Raw genomic sequence first — 14,123 nt, forward strand, 5'->3', positions numbered from 1 at the left:
CTTTCCTTATTTCTCTCTTTGTTATCCTCGGTTTGTTTTTGTAGCCTTCCCAATCTTCTGACTTCCCACTACTCTTTGCCACATTATAGGCTTTCTCTTTTGCTTTGATGCATTCCCTAACTTCCTTTGTCAGCCATGGCTGCCTAATCCCCCCTCTGATAACCTTTCTTTTCTTTGGGATGAACTTCTGTACTGTGTCCTCAATTACTACCAGAAACTCCTGCCATTGCTGTTCTACTGTCTTTCCCACTAGGCTCTGCTCCCAGTCGATTTTCGTCAGTTCCTCCCTCATGCCCCTGATTACATCTGATTCTACCTTCTTTCTTTCAAATTGGAGATTGAATTCTACCATATTATGATCACTGCCTCCTAAGTGTTCCCTTACTTTAAGATCTTTAATCAAGTCTGGCTCATTACATAACACTAAGTCCAGAATGGCCTGTCACCTCGTGGGCTCCATCACAAGCTGTTCCAAAAAGCCCTCCTGTAAACATTCAATGAATTCCCTTTCCTTGGGTCCACTGGCAGCATTATTTACCCAGTCCACCTGCATATCGAAGTCCCCCATGATCACTGTGACCTTGCCTTTCTGACATGCACTTTCTATTTCGTGGTGCATTTTGTGCCCCTGGTCCTGACCACTGTTAGGAGGCCTGTACATAACTCCCATTATGGTTTTTTTGCCTTTGTGGTTCCTCAACTCTACCCACATTTGAATGTTCCTCAACTCTACCCTCATTTGAATGCCTCGTTTGAATGTCTGCACTGCGCGCTCCGTCAACCCATTTGAAGCCGGGTGGTAAGGGGCAGTGCGGATATGGCGTATGCCGTTCATCTTCATGAACCTCGCAAACTCCTCACTGGTGAATGGAGTGCCGTTATCCATGACCAGCACCTCGGGGAGGCCACGTGTACTAAAAGACAAACGCATCTTCTCAATTGCTGCGCAGGACGTTGTGCCAAGCATCTCATGCACCTCTAGCCATTTAGACTGGGTGTCGATTAATAAAAGGAACATGGATCCTTGAAAAGGGCCTGCGAAATCCGCATGCAAGCGCGCCCAAGTTCGTCCTGGCCATTCCCAGTGATGCAAGGGCGCGTTTCAGATGCTCCTGACAAATGGAGCAGTTTTGGGCCTCGTTCTCAATGTCGGCGTCGAGGCCTGGCCACCAAACATAACTCCGGGCCAACATTTTCATTTTGGTCACACCTGGATGCCCATTGTGCAAGTCTCTTCATATCAGCTCCTGTCCTTTTTCCGGGACAATCACACGCGTCCCCCACAAGAGGATGCCGTCTTCCACGCTGAATTCTGACAGCTTGGAGGAAAATGCCCGCAACTCGCCTGGGAGCTGTCTATGCTGCCCACCGTACAAGACTATGGACAGGACTGGCTCCGTCTGGGTCCACTCACGGATCTGTGATGCCGTGACAGGCAAGGTGTCCATAAAATTTAGGGTTGCAACCACCTCACCGGTCGTGGGGGTCGACATGGGACCGGTTGATAAAGGCAATCGGCTCAGTGCGTCGGCATTCGCTATCTGCGTTCCTGGTTTGTGCTCCAGAGAATACTCATATGCAACGAGCAACAAAGTCCAGCGCTGGATCCGTGAGGAAGCAATGGGTGGTATTGGCTTATCCTCTCTGAAAAGTCCCAGCAGAGGCTTATGATCAGTCACAATAGTGAAGTGGCGGCCATACACGTATTGGTGGAAACGTTTCACCGCAAAGACCACTGCCAGGCCCTCATTCTCGATCTGCGCGTACTTTTTTTCCGCTGCAGTCAATGAGCGGGAGGCGAAAGCTATCGGCCGCTTGGCCCCGTTCTCCATCTTGTGGGACAGGACAGCCCCAATACCACACGGGGATGCATCGCATGTGACGAGCAAAGGCTTTCCAGGATCATAGTGGGTTAGTAACCCAGATGACGACAATTGTTGTTTTAAGTGGTTTCTTGCGGCTGACCCCAAACCCAGGTGTGATTTTTCTTTAGCAGAAGATGCAACGGGGCCAGCGTCTTTGTCAGATTGGGGAGGAACTTCCCATAATAATTTACGAGGCCGATAAAAGAACGAAGATGCGAAGTGTCAGTCGGGGCGTGGGCCTGTTGAATCGCACGTACCTTCTCTGCGACAGGGTGCAAACCTTCACGGTCCACCCGATAACCCAGGTAGACTACTTCCTTCGCCTGAAAGACACACTTTGTGCGACGTAAAAGGACCCCAGCCTCCGAAAAGCGTCTAAGGACAGCCTCCAGATTTTCCAAATGTTCCTGCTCCGACATCCCTGTGATCAAAATGTCATCTAAGTGGACAGCGACACGCGGTAAACCTCTCAAAATGCCCTCCATAACGTGTTGAAAAATAGCGCAGGCAGAGGATACTCCAAAGGGCAAACATGTATATTCATACAGGCCCCGGTGTGTATTAATAGTTACATATGGTCGGGAGGCAGGGTCCAGCTCCAACTGTAGGTAGGCGTGACTCATATCTAATTTTGTGAACGAGAGTCCACATGCAAGCTTTGCGTAGAGATCCTCTATGCGAGGCATTGGATATCGGTTGAGTCGGTAAGCCGTATTCACTGTAAGTTTATAGTCGCCGCACAAGCGAACTGTGGCATCTGGCTTCATTACAGGTACAATTGGTGCTGCCCAGTCAACAAAACGGACGGGCTTGCTAATACCCAAAGTTTCCAAACGAGTGAGCTCCCCTTCTACCTTCTCAAGCAAGGCGTAAGGCACCGGGCCCGCCCGGAAATAGCGCGGCGTGGCTCCTGGTTCGACTTGGATACGGGCTACGGCCCCTTTTAATTTCCCCAAACCGGGCTGGAATACATCTGGGTATCGTCCGAGCACCTCAGTCAACTCTCCAGAAACTGTTTGGAGGATGTGCTGCCACTGCAAGTGCAAATGGCGCAACCAGTCCCGACCCAACAGGCTGGGCCCATGATAAGTGGGAAACGCCCCTCCTGGCGTCCATAAACAACAGGGGTCGTCATAGTTCCTGAAATGTCCAATGGTTCCCCCGTGTAGGTGGCCAACCTGGCCTGTGTGTCGGTTAATGTAAGGGTCTGTATACCCTGCTTGATGCGGTCGAATGTCCACTGGGCGATCACGGAGACCGCTGCGCCAGTGTCCAACTCCATCTCCAGCGGGTGACCATTGACCCATACTGTCACCTTAATGGGGGCCACACGGGGAGCTGCCACACAATGCAGCTGCAAGCAGTCGTCCTCTGTCTCCACGTCCTCAGGAGTAGTCGCCGCATGTTCATCCACATGGAAAGTACGGCCCCTGGGCTGGTCCCAGTTTCAGTCGGAACGACGGCGCCTCTGGCGTCCCCAGGACCGGCGTCCGCGACGGGGTCGGCGCCTACAAGTCTGACACGGACATGGCTCCTCATCCATTGGTTCTGGAGAAGGCTCCCTTCGTGGAGGAATGTCCGACGGCCACTGGCGTCGATCCGGACGTCGTCTCGCCCAAGGTACCGCAGGAGTGCGGGGGTACGTTTTCGGACGGAAGGGGTTGCGCCCCAAGGCATGCACTTCCATTCCCTGTATCTCCTGCACTCCTCGTTCTGCGCTCTCTCGGGACAATACTATTTGAATGGCCTGTTGAAAAGTCAATGTTGGCTGAGCTAACAACTTTCTCTGGTGGCCGCATTGTTAATACCGCAAACCAAACGGTCGCGTAATATTTCTGACAAGGTCTCACCATACTCACAGTACTCCGCAATCCTGCGTAGCCTGGATTGAAAGTCGGCAAGGGATTCTCCTGGGGTCCTCTCAGTGGTATTAAACCGGTAACTTTGGACTATCGTGGACGGGGTTGGGTTAAAATGCTGCCCCACTAAATTCACAAGTTCATCAAACATTTTTGTGTCCGGCGCAGCTGGGTACGCAAGGCTCCGAATCACCCCAAACGTATGCGGGCCGCAGGCGGTGAGCAATATGACCACCTGGCACTCGTTTTCGGTGCTTTGTTTGCCCGGAAATAGTAACGCATCCGTTGTGCGTACTGGTTCCAGCTTTCCAGCGCAGCTTCAAAAACATCCAAACGTCCATACAGAGGCATGGTGTAATAGAAAACAACTTCCAACCTGTATCCAACAAAAATCCAGGGAGGTGGCTTCAGCAGTGTAGACAGCTATTCACTTTAACCCTCGTCGCCAGTTTTGTGAGGGCTACAAAGAATCCAGCACGAGTTTCAAGGATGCCAAGAAATAACATTTATTTACAATAACACATATATATATATATATATATATATATATACACATACACACACACACACAACCAACAGCAACAACCTCACTTGTTGCTTACTCCTGCCTGCTGGTTCCAAACTGGCCAGCTTTATTTATACAGGGAGTCTGCTAATGATTTCTCCGCCCTTCATTGGGGAAGCTCATGCTCCCACAGGATTGTGGGATTGTCATTAGTCCCCAGCCAACGGTAAGCCGGCAGGTTATAACATGCAGGTAGGGGTAGTTTGGGAGGCGTTGAAGGCGGTGGTCAGGGGAGATCTAATCTCCATTAGGGCCCACAGGGAGAAGAGAGAGGGGAGGGAGAGGGAGAGCTATGGACGCGGAGAAGGCCTTTGATCGGGTGGAGTGGGAGTATCTTTGGGAAGTGTTGCGGAGGTTTGGGTTCGGGGAGGGGTTCATCAGTTGGGTCAGGCTGCTATATAAAGCCCCGGTGGCGAGTGTGGCTACGAACCAGCGGAGGTCGGAGTACTTTCGGCTGTACCGGGGGACGAGGCAGGGGTGCCCCTATCCCCCTTGTTGGTTGCACTGGCAATTGAGCCGCTGGCCATGGCACTGAGGGAATCTAGGAACACCGGGTGTCGTTGTATGCCGATGACCTGTTGTTGTATGTTGCGGATCCAGTGGAGGGGATGGCGGAGGTCATGCGGATCCTTAGGGAGTTTGGGGACTTTTCGGGGTATAAACTGAACGTAGGGAAGAGTGAGCTCTTTGTGGTGCATTCAGGAGACCAGGGAAGGGGGATAGACGACCTACCGCTGAAAAGGGCGGAAAGGAGCTTTCGGTACCTAGGAATCCAAGTAGCTAGGAGCTGGGGGCCCTGCACACGCTCAATTTGACGCGGTTGATGGAGCAGAGGGAGGAGGATTTTAAAAGATGGGATATGTGGCCGCTCTCACTAGCGGGTAGGGTGCAGTCGGTCAAAATGACGGTCCTCCCGAGGTTCCTCTTTGTGTTCCAGTGCCTTCCCATTCTGATCCCCAAGGCCTTTTTCAAACGGGTAAGCAGGAGCATCATGGGATTTGGGTGGGCGAATAAGACCCCGAGGGTGAAGAGTGTGTTTCTGGAGCGTAGCAGGGACAGGCGCTGCCGAATTTGTGTGGCTATTATTGGGCTGCCAATGTGGCGATGATCTGTAAGTGGGTAATGGAGGGAGAGGGGGCGGCGTGGAAGAGGCTAGAGGTAGGGTGCGGAGTATTTGGCCATAGCCGTTTCGGACCATGCCCAGCACTGGGTGGAACTGGAGCTGGGAGGAGAGGGACCAACGCCCGTTGTGGCGGCTGGATGTGGGACTGCTGGCGGACGAGATGGTGTGTGGGCCTTTTTTAAGAGAGTAGGTAGGAGTATTATGGGGTTTGTGTGGGCGAATAAGACCCCGAGAGTAAGGAGAGGGTTCCTGGAACGCAGTAGGGACCGAGGAGGGTTGGCGCTGTCAAACCTGGGGAGCTACTACTGGGCAGCAAATGTGGCGATGATCCGCAAGTGGGTTATGGAGGGAGAGGGGGCGGCATGGAAGAGGATGGAGATGGTGTCCTGTAAAGGAACGAGCCTGGGGGTGTTGGTGACGGCACCGCTGCCGCTCTCGCCGACAAAGTATACCACGAGCCAGATGGTGGCGGCAACGCTAAAGATCTGGGGCCAGTGGAGATGGCACCGGGGTGCAATGGGAGCATCGGTGTGGTCCCCGATCAGGGGTAACCACCGATTTGTCCCGGGGAAGATGGGCGGGGGGTTCCAGAGCTGGCATCGGCGGGGATTGGAAGAATGGGGGACCTGTTCATCGTCGGGACGTTTGCAAGCCTAGGGGCACTGAAGGAGAAGTTCGAATTGCCCCCGGGAAATGCCTTTAGATATATGCAGGTGAGGGCTATTGTGAGGCGACAGGTGAGGGAATTCCCGTTGCTCCCGGCACAAGAAGTTCAAGATAGGGTGATCTCGGGTGTATGGGTCGGGGAGGGCAAGGTGTCGGAAATACACCAAGAGATGAAAGAAGAGGGGGAAGTGCTAGTAGAAGAGCTGACGGGTAAATGGGAGGAGGAGCTGGGGGAGGAGATCGAGGAAGGGCTGTGGGCTGATGCCCTGGGTAGGGTTAATTCCTCCTCCGCGTGTGCCAGGCTCAGCCTGATACAATGTAAGGTGGTTCACAGAGCGCACTTGACGGGGGCGAGTTTGAGTAGGTTCTTTGGGGTAGAGGACAGATGTGGAAGGTGTTCAGGGAGCCCGGCGAACCATGTCCATATGTTTTGGTCATGCCCGGCACTGGAAGGGTTCTGGAGAGGAGTGGCGGGAGCAATATCTCAGGTGGTGAAAGTCCAGGTCAAGCCAAGCTGGGGGCTAGCAATATTTGGAGTAGTGGACGAACCGGGGGTGCAGGAGGCGAAAGAGGCCGGCATTCTGGCCTGTGCGTCCCTAGTAGCCCGGCGAAGGATCTTGCTAATGTGGAAGGAGGCAAAGCCCCCCAGCCTGGAGGCCTGGATAAATGATATGGCTGGGTTCATAAAGTTGGAGAGGATTAAATTTGCCTTCAGAGGGTCTGCGCAGGGGTTCTACAGGCGGTGGCAACCGTTACTAGACTATCTCGCGGAGCGTTGGAGGAAGGTCGGTCAGCAGCAGCAACCTGTGGGGGGGGGGGGGGGGGGGTTAGGGACGTCCTGGGAGGGGGGGGGGACTGCCTGGGAGGGTGGATGAGCACGAGATAACATGAGGGGTTGGGGAAACTGGCATGTACGGGAGAGGGCCAGTGTACAAAGCTGTGTAAATATATCATTTTGCCATGTATATATCTTGCTCTGCGCGATTTCTCATTTTTTTGTTACCGGGGGTGGGGGGGGGGGGGGGTTATTGTTTGTAAGGGAGAAAAATTGTGTTAAAAAACTTTGAGGCTAGCGGTGGCGTCTTGTGTGGGCACGAGCCGGAGGGCGCTGGTGACGGCACCGCTGCCGCTTTCGCTGACAAGGTACACCACGGGCCCGGTGGTGGCGGTGACGCTGAAGATCTGGGGGCAGTGGAGGCGACACAGGGGCGAGGTGGGAGCCTCGGTTTGGGAGAATCATCGGTTCGTCCCGGGAAGGATGGATGGGGGGTTTCGGAGCAGGCATCGGGCAGGGATTAGAAGAATGGGGGACCTGTTCATCGATGGGACGTTTGCGAGCCTAGGGGCGCTGGAGAAGATTGGGCTACCCCCGGGAAACGCTTTCAGGTACATGCAAGTGAGGGCGTTTGTGAGGCGGCAGGTGAGGAAATTACCGCTGCTCCCGGCAGGTGGGATTCAGGACAGGGTGATTTCGGGTGTATGGGTTGGAGAAGGCAATGTTTCAGCGATTTACCAGGAGCTGAAGGAAGAGGAGGAGGCCTTGGTGGAGGAGTTAAAGGGCAAGTGGGAGGAGGAGCTAAGGAGGAGATAGATGAGGGTCTGTGGGTTGATGCCCTGAGTAGGGTTAATTCTTCCTCCTCTTGCGCCAGGCTCAGCCTAATACAGTTCAAAGTTACTCACAGAGCGCATATGACAGGGGCGAGGTTGAGTAGGTTCTTTGGGGTGGAGGACAGATGTGGGAGGTGCTCGGGGAGCCCGGCAAATCACGTCCATATGTTCTGGTCGTGCCCGGCGCTGGATGGGTTTTGGAGGGGTGTTGCGAGGATTATGTCCAAGGTGGTGAACGCCCGGGTCAAGTCGAGCTGGGGGTTGGCACTATTTGGGGTATCGGACGAGCCGGGAGTGCAGGAGGCGAAAGAGGCCGGTATTCTGGCCTTTGCGTCCCTGGTAGCCCGGCGGAGGATTTTGCTACTATGGAAAGATGCGAAGCCCCCTAGTGTGGAAGCTTGGATCAATGACATGGCAGGGTTCATTAAGCTGAGAGGATAAAGTTTGCCTTGAGAGGGTCTGTGCAAGGGTTCTCAGGTGGTGGCAACCGTTCCTAGACTATCTCGCGGAGCGTTAGGAGGTCAGCAGCAGCAGCAGCCCAGTGGCGGGTTTCTTTTGGGGTAGCGTTTGGGTGAAGGTTTTTTTTTTCTCCCTATTTTGTGCTTTTAAATGTTATATGGGGGAAATCCAATGTATAATTTCTGATTGTTGTGTTTTTGCTTCTTTTTTCTTGTGGGGGGAGGGGGGGGGGGATTTGCTGAAAATTTGAATAAATATATATTTTTTTTTAAAAAGAGAAGGGAATAGATAGTTAAGATGGTAGATTTAAATAAGAATAGATAAAAGGAAGCTTGCATAGAACATAAACAACGGCATGGACTGGTTGGAACAAATGGCCTGTTTCTGTGTTATAAATCCATGTAATGTAGTTGGGATTAACCCCATTATTCAGAGTTAACTGGGGAAAAATTTACTTAATTTCTGGTTCATATAAACATATACCATTAGCCTCCTTGATGCAACAAATGGCAAGCAATTCCCGTACCAGCCACAGTAACTTCATTTGAAGCCTACTTGTGACAATAAGTGATTTTCATTTCATTTCATTTTCATTAATCTGCAAGCAACAAACCCTACTCAAGCCTGCCATCAATTCCAGATGCATTTGTGAAGCTCCTTGGGATGGTTTTCACCTTTAAAAGGTGCTGTCTAAATAGAAGCTTTGCTACTATATCAAATACTGTATTAGTAAACTTTAATACATTAGCTTTTCTACAGTAAAGTATCTTGTACTGGAAAGTTCACATACTTACATGTCATAGGTTAATTTTTTCTGCAACTCCTGCAACTTTTGATTCAAATGGCTATACCCAATTTGCATCTCTTGAAATTGCTCTGGAGTAAAAAGGAAAACATCAATCACAAACGCAACCAACAGAAAAGTCAAATATCACAGATTTGATTATCAGCAATATAAATTTAATATTGGCATTCACACACAGGTTGATGACACCCAGCTCCACCTCACCACCATTTCTCTCAACTTCTCCATTGGTGCTAAATCATCAGACTGCTTAACTAACATCCAGTACTGCACGGATAGAATGTCCCCTAATTGGGCTAAGTACTCTAGCATTTAAAACAGAACTAGACTGTTATTTGAAAAGGAATAATGTGCAGGTTATGGGGAAACGACAAAAGAATGGCATTAAGTAAATTACTAATTCGGAGAGCCAGTGCAGATGTGATGGGGCAAATGGCCTACTTCTGCGCTGTACAAATTCTATGATTCAGTGAATTAAATATTAGGAAGATTGACACAATTGTCTTCAGTCCCCAATCCAAACTCCATTACCTACCCACCTCCCTCTCTTTCCCTGGCAACAACCAGGGGCTAAACCAGACTGTTCACAACTAGTGTCACATTGGACCATGAGAGAAGCTTCCAACCATATTGCCATCACTTAGACTACCCATACCAGAAAAGCAGGGGTACTGCCTCCATAAATCGTCCAACTTTGTCCTTGAGTCAGCTCATCTGCTGCTGAATCGCTACCCATACTTTTCTTACTTCTAGATTGGACTACTCCCATATTCTATCATCCATACATTTGAGGTCATTCAAAACTCTGCTGCTCTTGTCCAAACTCAGATCAAGTCCCGTTTCTCTGGCACCGCTATGATCACTGACTTCGATTTTATAATCTCCTCCAGCTCCAAAACCCTCCAAGATATCCGTGCTCTTCTAATTCTGGCTTAGAGCAGCCCAAAATTTAATCGCTCAGCTATTGGTGGCCATGTCTTCAGTTGTCCAAGTCCTAACCTCTGCATCTCACTTTCCTCATTTAATACATTCCTTAAAGCCTACATTCTTGACCAAGCACTTGGTCATCAGACCCTTTATCTCCTTATGTGGCTAAAGTCATACTTTTTTTATATTGGAAGCCCCTTGGGACACTTATTTATATAGCAGCTTCAAAGTATTAAGTTGTTGTTTTGTAGCCATCTGGAATGGCCACATCCCGATTACACAATGGACACTTGCAAAGACTGCAGGGAAAATTGGACAATGCTAAGAAACAAGCAGGTGCAAGCGCTGTCTGTTGATTAGAACCTTAAACGCTCAGACAGGGCAGAAACTTTCAAACGATTTACATACTAATGAGCCATCTCCGGGGACAAAAGGGAAACATTTAGATACACAATGTTAGGACAGACTCCCCGGTGCCAGAAGACGCTAAGACAAAGCTGACTGACAGTCACCAGGACACGCCCAGCGATCAGGGAACCACCCCTCTAATGGAGGAAAATCGATACAGATGATTGGGAAAGACCCAATTAGTTGAGGCCAAGTTCAAGGCCCTCCCAAAAGAGCGCAAAGCCCTTTTGAGTATAAAAGGTATCCCCCAAGCCCTCCTTTGGCTTTGGCTCTCAGCGAAGAGAGAGACCAGCCCAGCAGCAACAGCGGACCAAGTAAGTTCCAAGTCAACGCACGCTACGAGATAGACGCTCCGAGTTGCTACCCTTAAACAGTTCAATCCAGCAGCCTTAGAACCGAGCAACGGCCATTGTTCCTCTGACTGAGTGGGCGCCCGAAGCTAAGTATAGGCCTTAGTAATAGGGTAGTTTAGTTTGTAGAGTTTATGCATGAGTAGATTTGACTGTGTAAATAAATGAGCATTGCTTTTGAACTTACTAACTGGTGTATCGAGTCATTGATCAGTATAAGGTTCTGAACCTTGTGGCGGTGTCGAAAGATACCTGGTGACTCTTGAGCAAACGTGATTAAATAGAGCCAAATTAAGAACCAACCAAAAGTTAGCAACAGTTTATTTTCACAAAATAATGTTGAACCACTTTTCCCCTAACTATTCAGGGTTTGATGGTGAAAAATTACTTAAAAAGAGAATGCGAAGACAAGTAGACTTCATGTTTTTACTCTGTTCTGCAGCCCATAAAAATCAGCAAAATCATACAACCCATATGTACAAGAGGTGGTGTCTCCAAACATTAAAGAGTTTGCTCCCATTTTGACAATGACACATAATTTATTTAAAACTCTTGACAAACTCATTGACAATTCAGGTATCCTACTGTGGATGTCAGCATACAAATTGATCTTTGAAAACTCGCAAAATCCCTCCAAAACAGAGGTCAACTTATAAGCCAAGTATAAGAGAGAACCACTAGCGTGGGTGATCGCCATTTTGCAGTGGATACAAAAAATGAAAAACGAATGTGAGTTAAACCTCCGCACATCTTCACAACACAGCCTTTATCACCTACTTGTTCCCTTGCATCCGGTTAGGAGGTACTGGGAAGTAAAACAGCTATTTGTGAGATGAGAAAATGAGGCCGATTACGACTGCAAGCATCACGTCGTGACTGAAAATGGGATTGACTTATACTCCCAAGTATATGCAAAAACTAGACTTCCTGTGGCGGCCATGGTGTGAGTGGTCAGACACAGGGCAGCTCCTGCTTGAAGGCACAGAAAAGAGCTCTTTTTACCCGATGTTGGGTGGACTTTTGATGAAAAGGTGTAGGTGAAGGTCGGATGAGTAGTTTCCCCTGGGAGTGGTATGTCCGCTGGTTACCAAACCTGGTAGAAGACGGTGAGAGACCTGGCCCAAGAGTTGGAGGAAACCTGTGGTGCAGCAGCCAGTGTAAGGACGGTTGAGAGGGAAGGGCTGGGGCAAGGTGAAAAGCCTCAGATGGAGCAGTTGATGGCTTTTATTAAGGAGAAATTCTGCCAACAGAGAAAGGAAATGCGAGAGGATCGCTCGAAGGTCATCGAAGGAGCTGTGGGTGGCACCCCTGAAGAGTTGATGGAACTGGTGGTGAAGTGTTTGGAGGTGCAGGGGTCGCAGATTTGGGAGATCGAAGGAATGATCTCGGACCACAGCGATCATGTGGTGGCTCTGGAAGCGGAGGTGGGGCTCCTAGGAAACCTTTGTAAAACATTGAGGGCAAAGGTGGAGGAGTAGAATACCTCGACAAGGCAGAACCTGCGAATAGTGGGCCTGCCTGAAGGAGTGGAAGGTGTGAGTGCCACAAGGTACGTCTCGAAGATGCTGGCAGGGCTGGTGGCGGCAGGGAGTGCTAGATAAGGATACTGAAGTGGGCCGAGCGCATAGGTCCCTGAGGCAGAAGCCTAGAGCTGGGGAGCTGCCGCGGGTGGGGATTGTGAGATTCCACAAGTTTGTGGAGAAAGAGAAGATCTTGCGCTGGGCCAGGAAGAAGCGTACTTGTGAATGGGAGGGGAACAAGATCCGACATCAGGACATCGGAGCCGATTCGGCGAAGGGGCGGGCAGGGTTCAACAAGGCCAAGGGGGTGCTTTACCAGCGGCGGATCAGGTTCGGGGTGCTCTATGCGGTGAAATTATGGGTGACATTCGAGGGCTGAGAATATTATTTTGAGACCCCAGAAGAAGCTGGGAGGTGGGGGGTTGTTGCGACACGGCAGGAGGTGAGATGACATGGTCTGGGGCAGAGAAGGGGGCCATCTGGGATGGGCTAGGTATAGTGTGGAATTAAGGGGGCTGGAGTTAAGTGGGGAAGATGGTGGGTGGTAGAGGGGTTTGGAGGTGTAAGCCTCCGGTAAGGCTGGTTAATGTGGAACATCTGGGGACTGAATGGGCCGGTTAAAAGGTCGTGGGTGTTTGCGCACCTCAGGAGCTTGAAAGCGGGGATGGCCTTTCTGCAGGAGATGCACCTCCGTGTGAAGGACCGGGTTAGGTTAAAGAAGGGGTGGTTCGGGCAGGTCTTACACTCGGAGTTTGATTCGAAAGAGAGGTTTTAATGAGCAGAAAAATGGGATTTGAGAGTGCGAAGGAGGGGAGGGATCCGGGTGGGAGATATGTGATTGTGAGTGGGGATTTGGAAGGAGCGCCTGTGGTGTTGGTAAATGTGTATGCCCCGAATTGGGATGATGTGAGTTTTATGAGGGGGTTACTGGCAGCGATTCCGGATTTAGCCACTCACCAGTTGATCATGGGAGGAAATTTTAATTGTGTCCTAGAGCCGAGGGTGGATAGATCGATGGGTAGGGTATGAGCGGCAAGGGAGCTGGGTGGGTTTATGAAGAGGATGGATATGGTGGATCCACAGCGCTTTCAGAACCCAGGTTGAAGGGAGTATTCCTTCTTTTCACACATCTATAAGGTGCATTCGAGGATTGATTATTTTATAGTGAGCCGGTTGGGTAGAGGGGGCAGAGTATGTGGGGATAGTTATCTCGGACCATGCGCCCCATGGGCTGGAGATTCGGTTTAAATCGGGATGTGAGCAGAGGCCGGGTGGAGGTTTGATTCGGGGTTGTTGACGGATGGGGGTTTTTGTGATAAGGTGTGTGCTGCGATTCAGGAGTATGAAAATGAAATGAAAATGAAAATCACTTATTGTCACAAGTAGGCTTCAAATGAAGTTACTGTGAAAAGCCCCTAGTCGCCACATTCCAGCGCCTGTTCGGGGAGGCTTTTACGGGAATTGAACCGTGCTGCTGGCCTGCCTTGGTCTGCTTTCAAAGCCAGCGATTTAGCCCTGTGCTAAACAGCCCCTTGTATATGGAGTTGAATAAGAATGGGGAGGTGTCGGCAGCCATATTTTGGGAAGCACTGAAGGCAGTGGTCGGGGGGAAATTATTTTGTTTAAGGCCCGTGCGGATCTGGAAAGGATGGAGGAATATAACCATCTAGTGAGGGAGATAGTGGAGGTGGACAGGGAGTATTCAAGGGTGCCCAACATGGAGGGATTGGCGAGGTGGAAAAAGTTGCAGGGGCAGTTTGACAGGTTGACAACAGGGAGGGTGAGAGGGGTACAATGAGTATGGGGAGAAGGCAAGCCACATGCTGGCGCGCCAGCTGCGGAGACAGGCTGCCGGTCCAGGGAAATGTTGAAGATACGAACTGGGGCTGGAGATGTGGTGTCGGAGTCGGGGAAAGTAAACAAGGCGTTTAGGGTGTACTCACTAGGACCCAGGGGGAGCCAGGCGGA

General features: G+C 50.6%; 1 protein-coding gene across 4 annotated transcripts in view; it reads right to left on the minus strand.

Moving 5' to 3' along the window:
• Positions 1 to 14,123, minus strand: part of LOC140429552 (Golgi membrane protein 1-like) — a 77,925-nt gene that overhangs the window by 34,582 nt on the left and 29,220 nt on the right. For all 4 annotated transcript variants that reach the window (XM_072516708.1, XM_072516709.1, XM_072516705.1 and 1 more), the window contains exon 3: positions 8,940 to 9,021. In XM_072516708.1, coding sequence (XP_072372809.1) covers positions 8,940 to 9,021 — 82 coding nt within the window. The remainder of the gene's footprint in view (positions 1 to 8,939; positions 9,022 to 14,123) is intronic.

This window comes from Scyliorhinus torazame, chromosome 9 (genome assembly GCF_047496885.1).
Source record: "Scyliorhinus torazame isolate Kashiwa2021f chromosome 9, sScyTor2.1, whole genome shotgun sequence".
In the NCBI taxonomy this organism is placed as follows: Eukaryota; Metazoa; Chordata; class Chondrichthyes; order Carcharhiniformes; family Scyliorhinidae; genus Scyliorhinus; species Scyliorhinus torazame.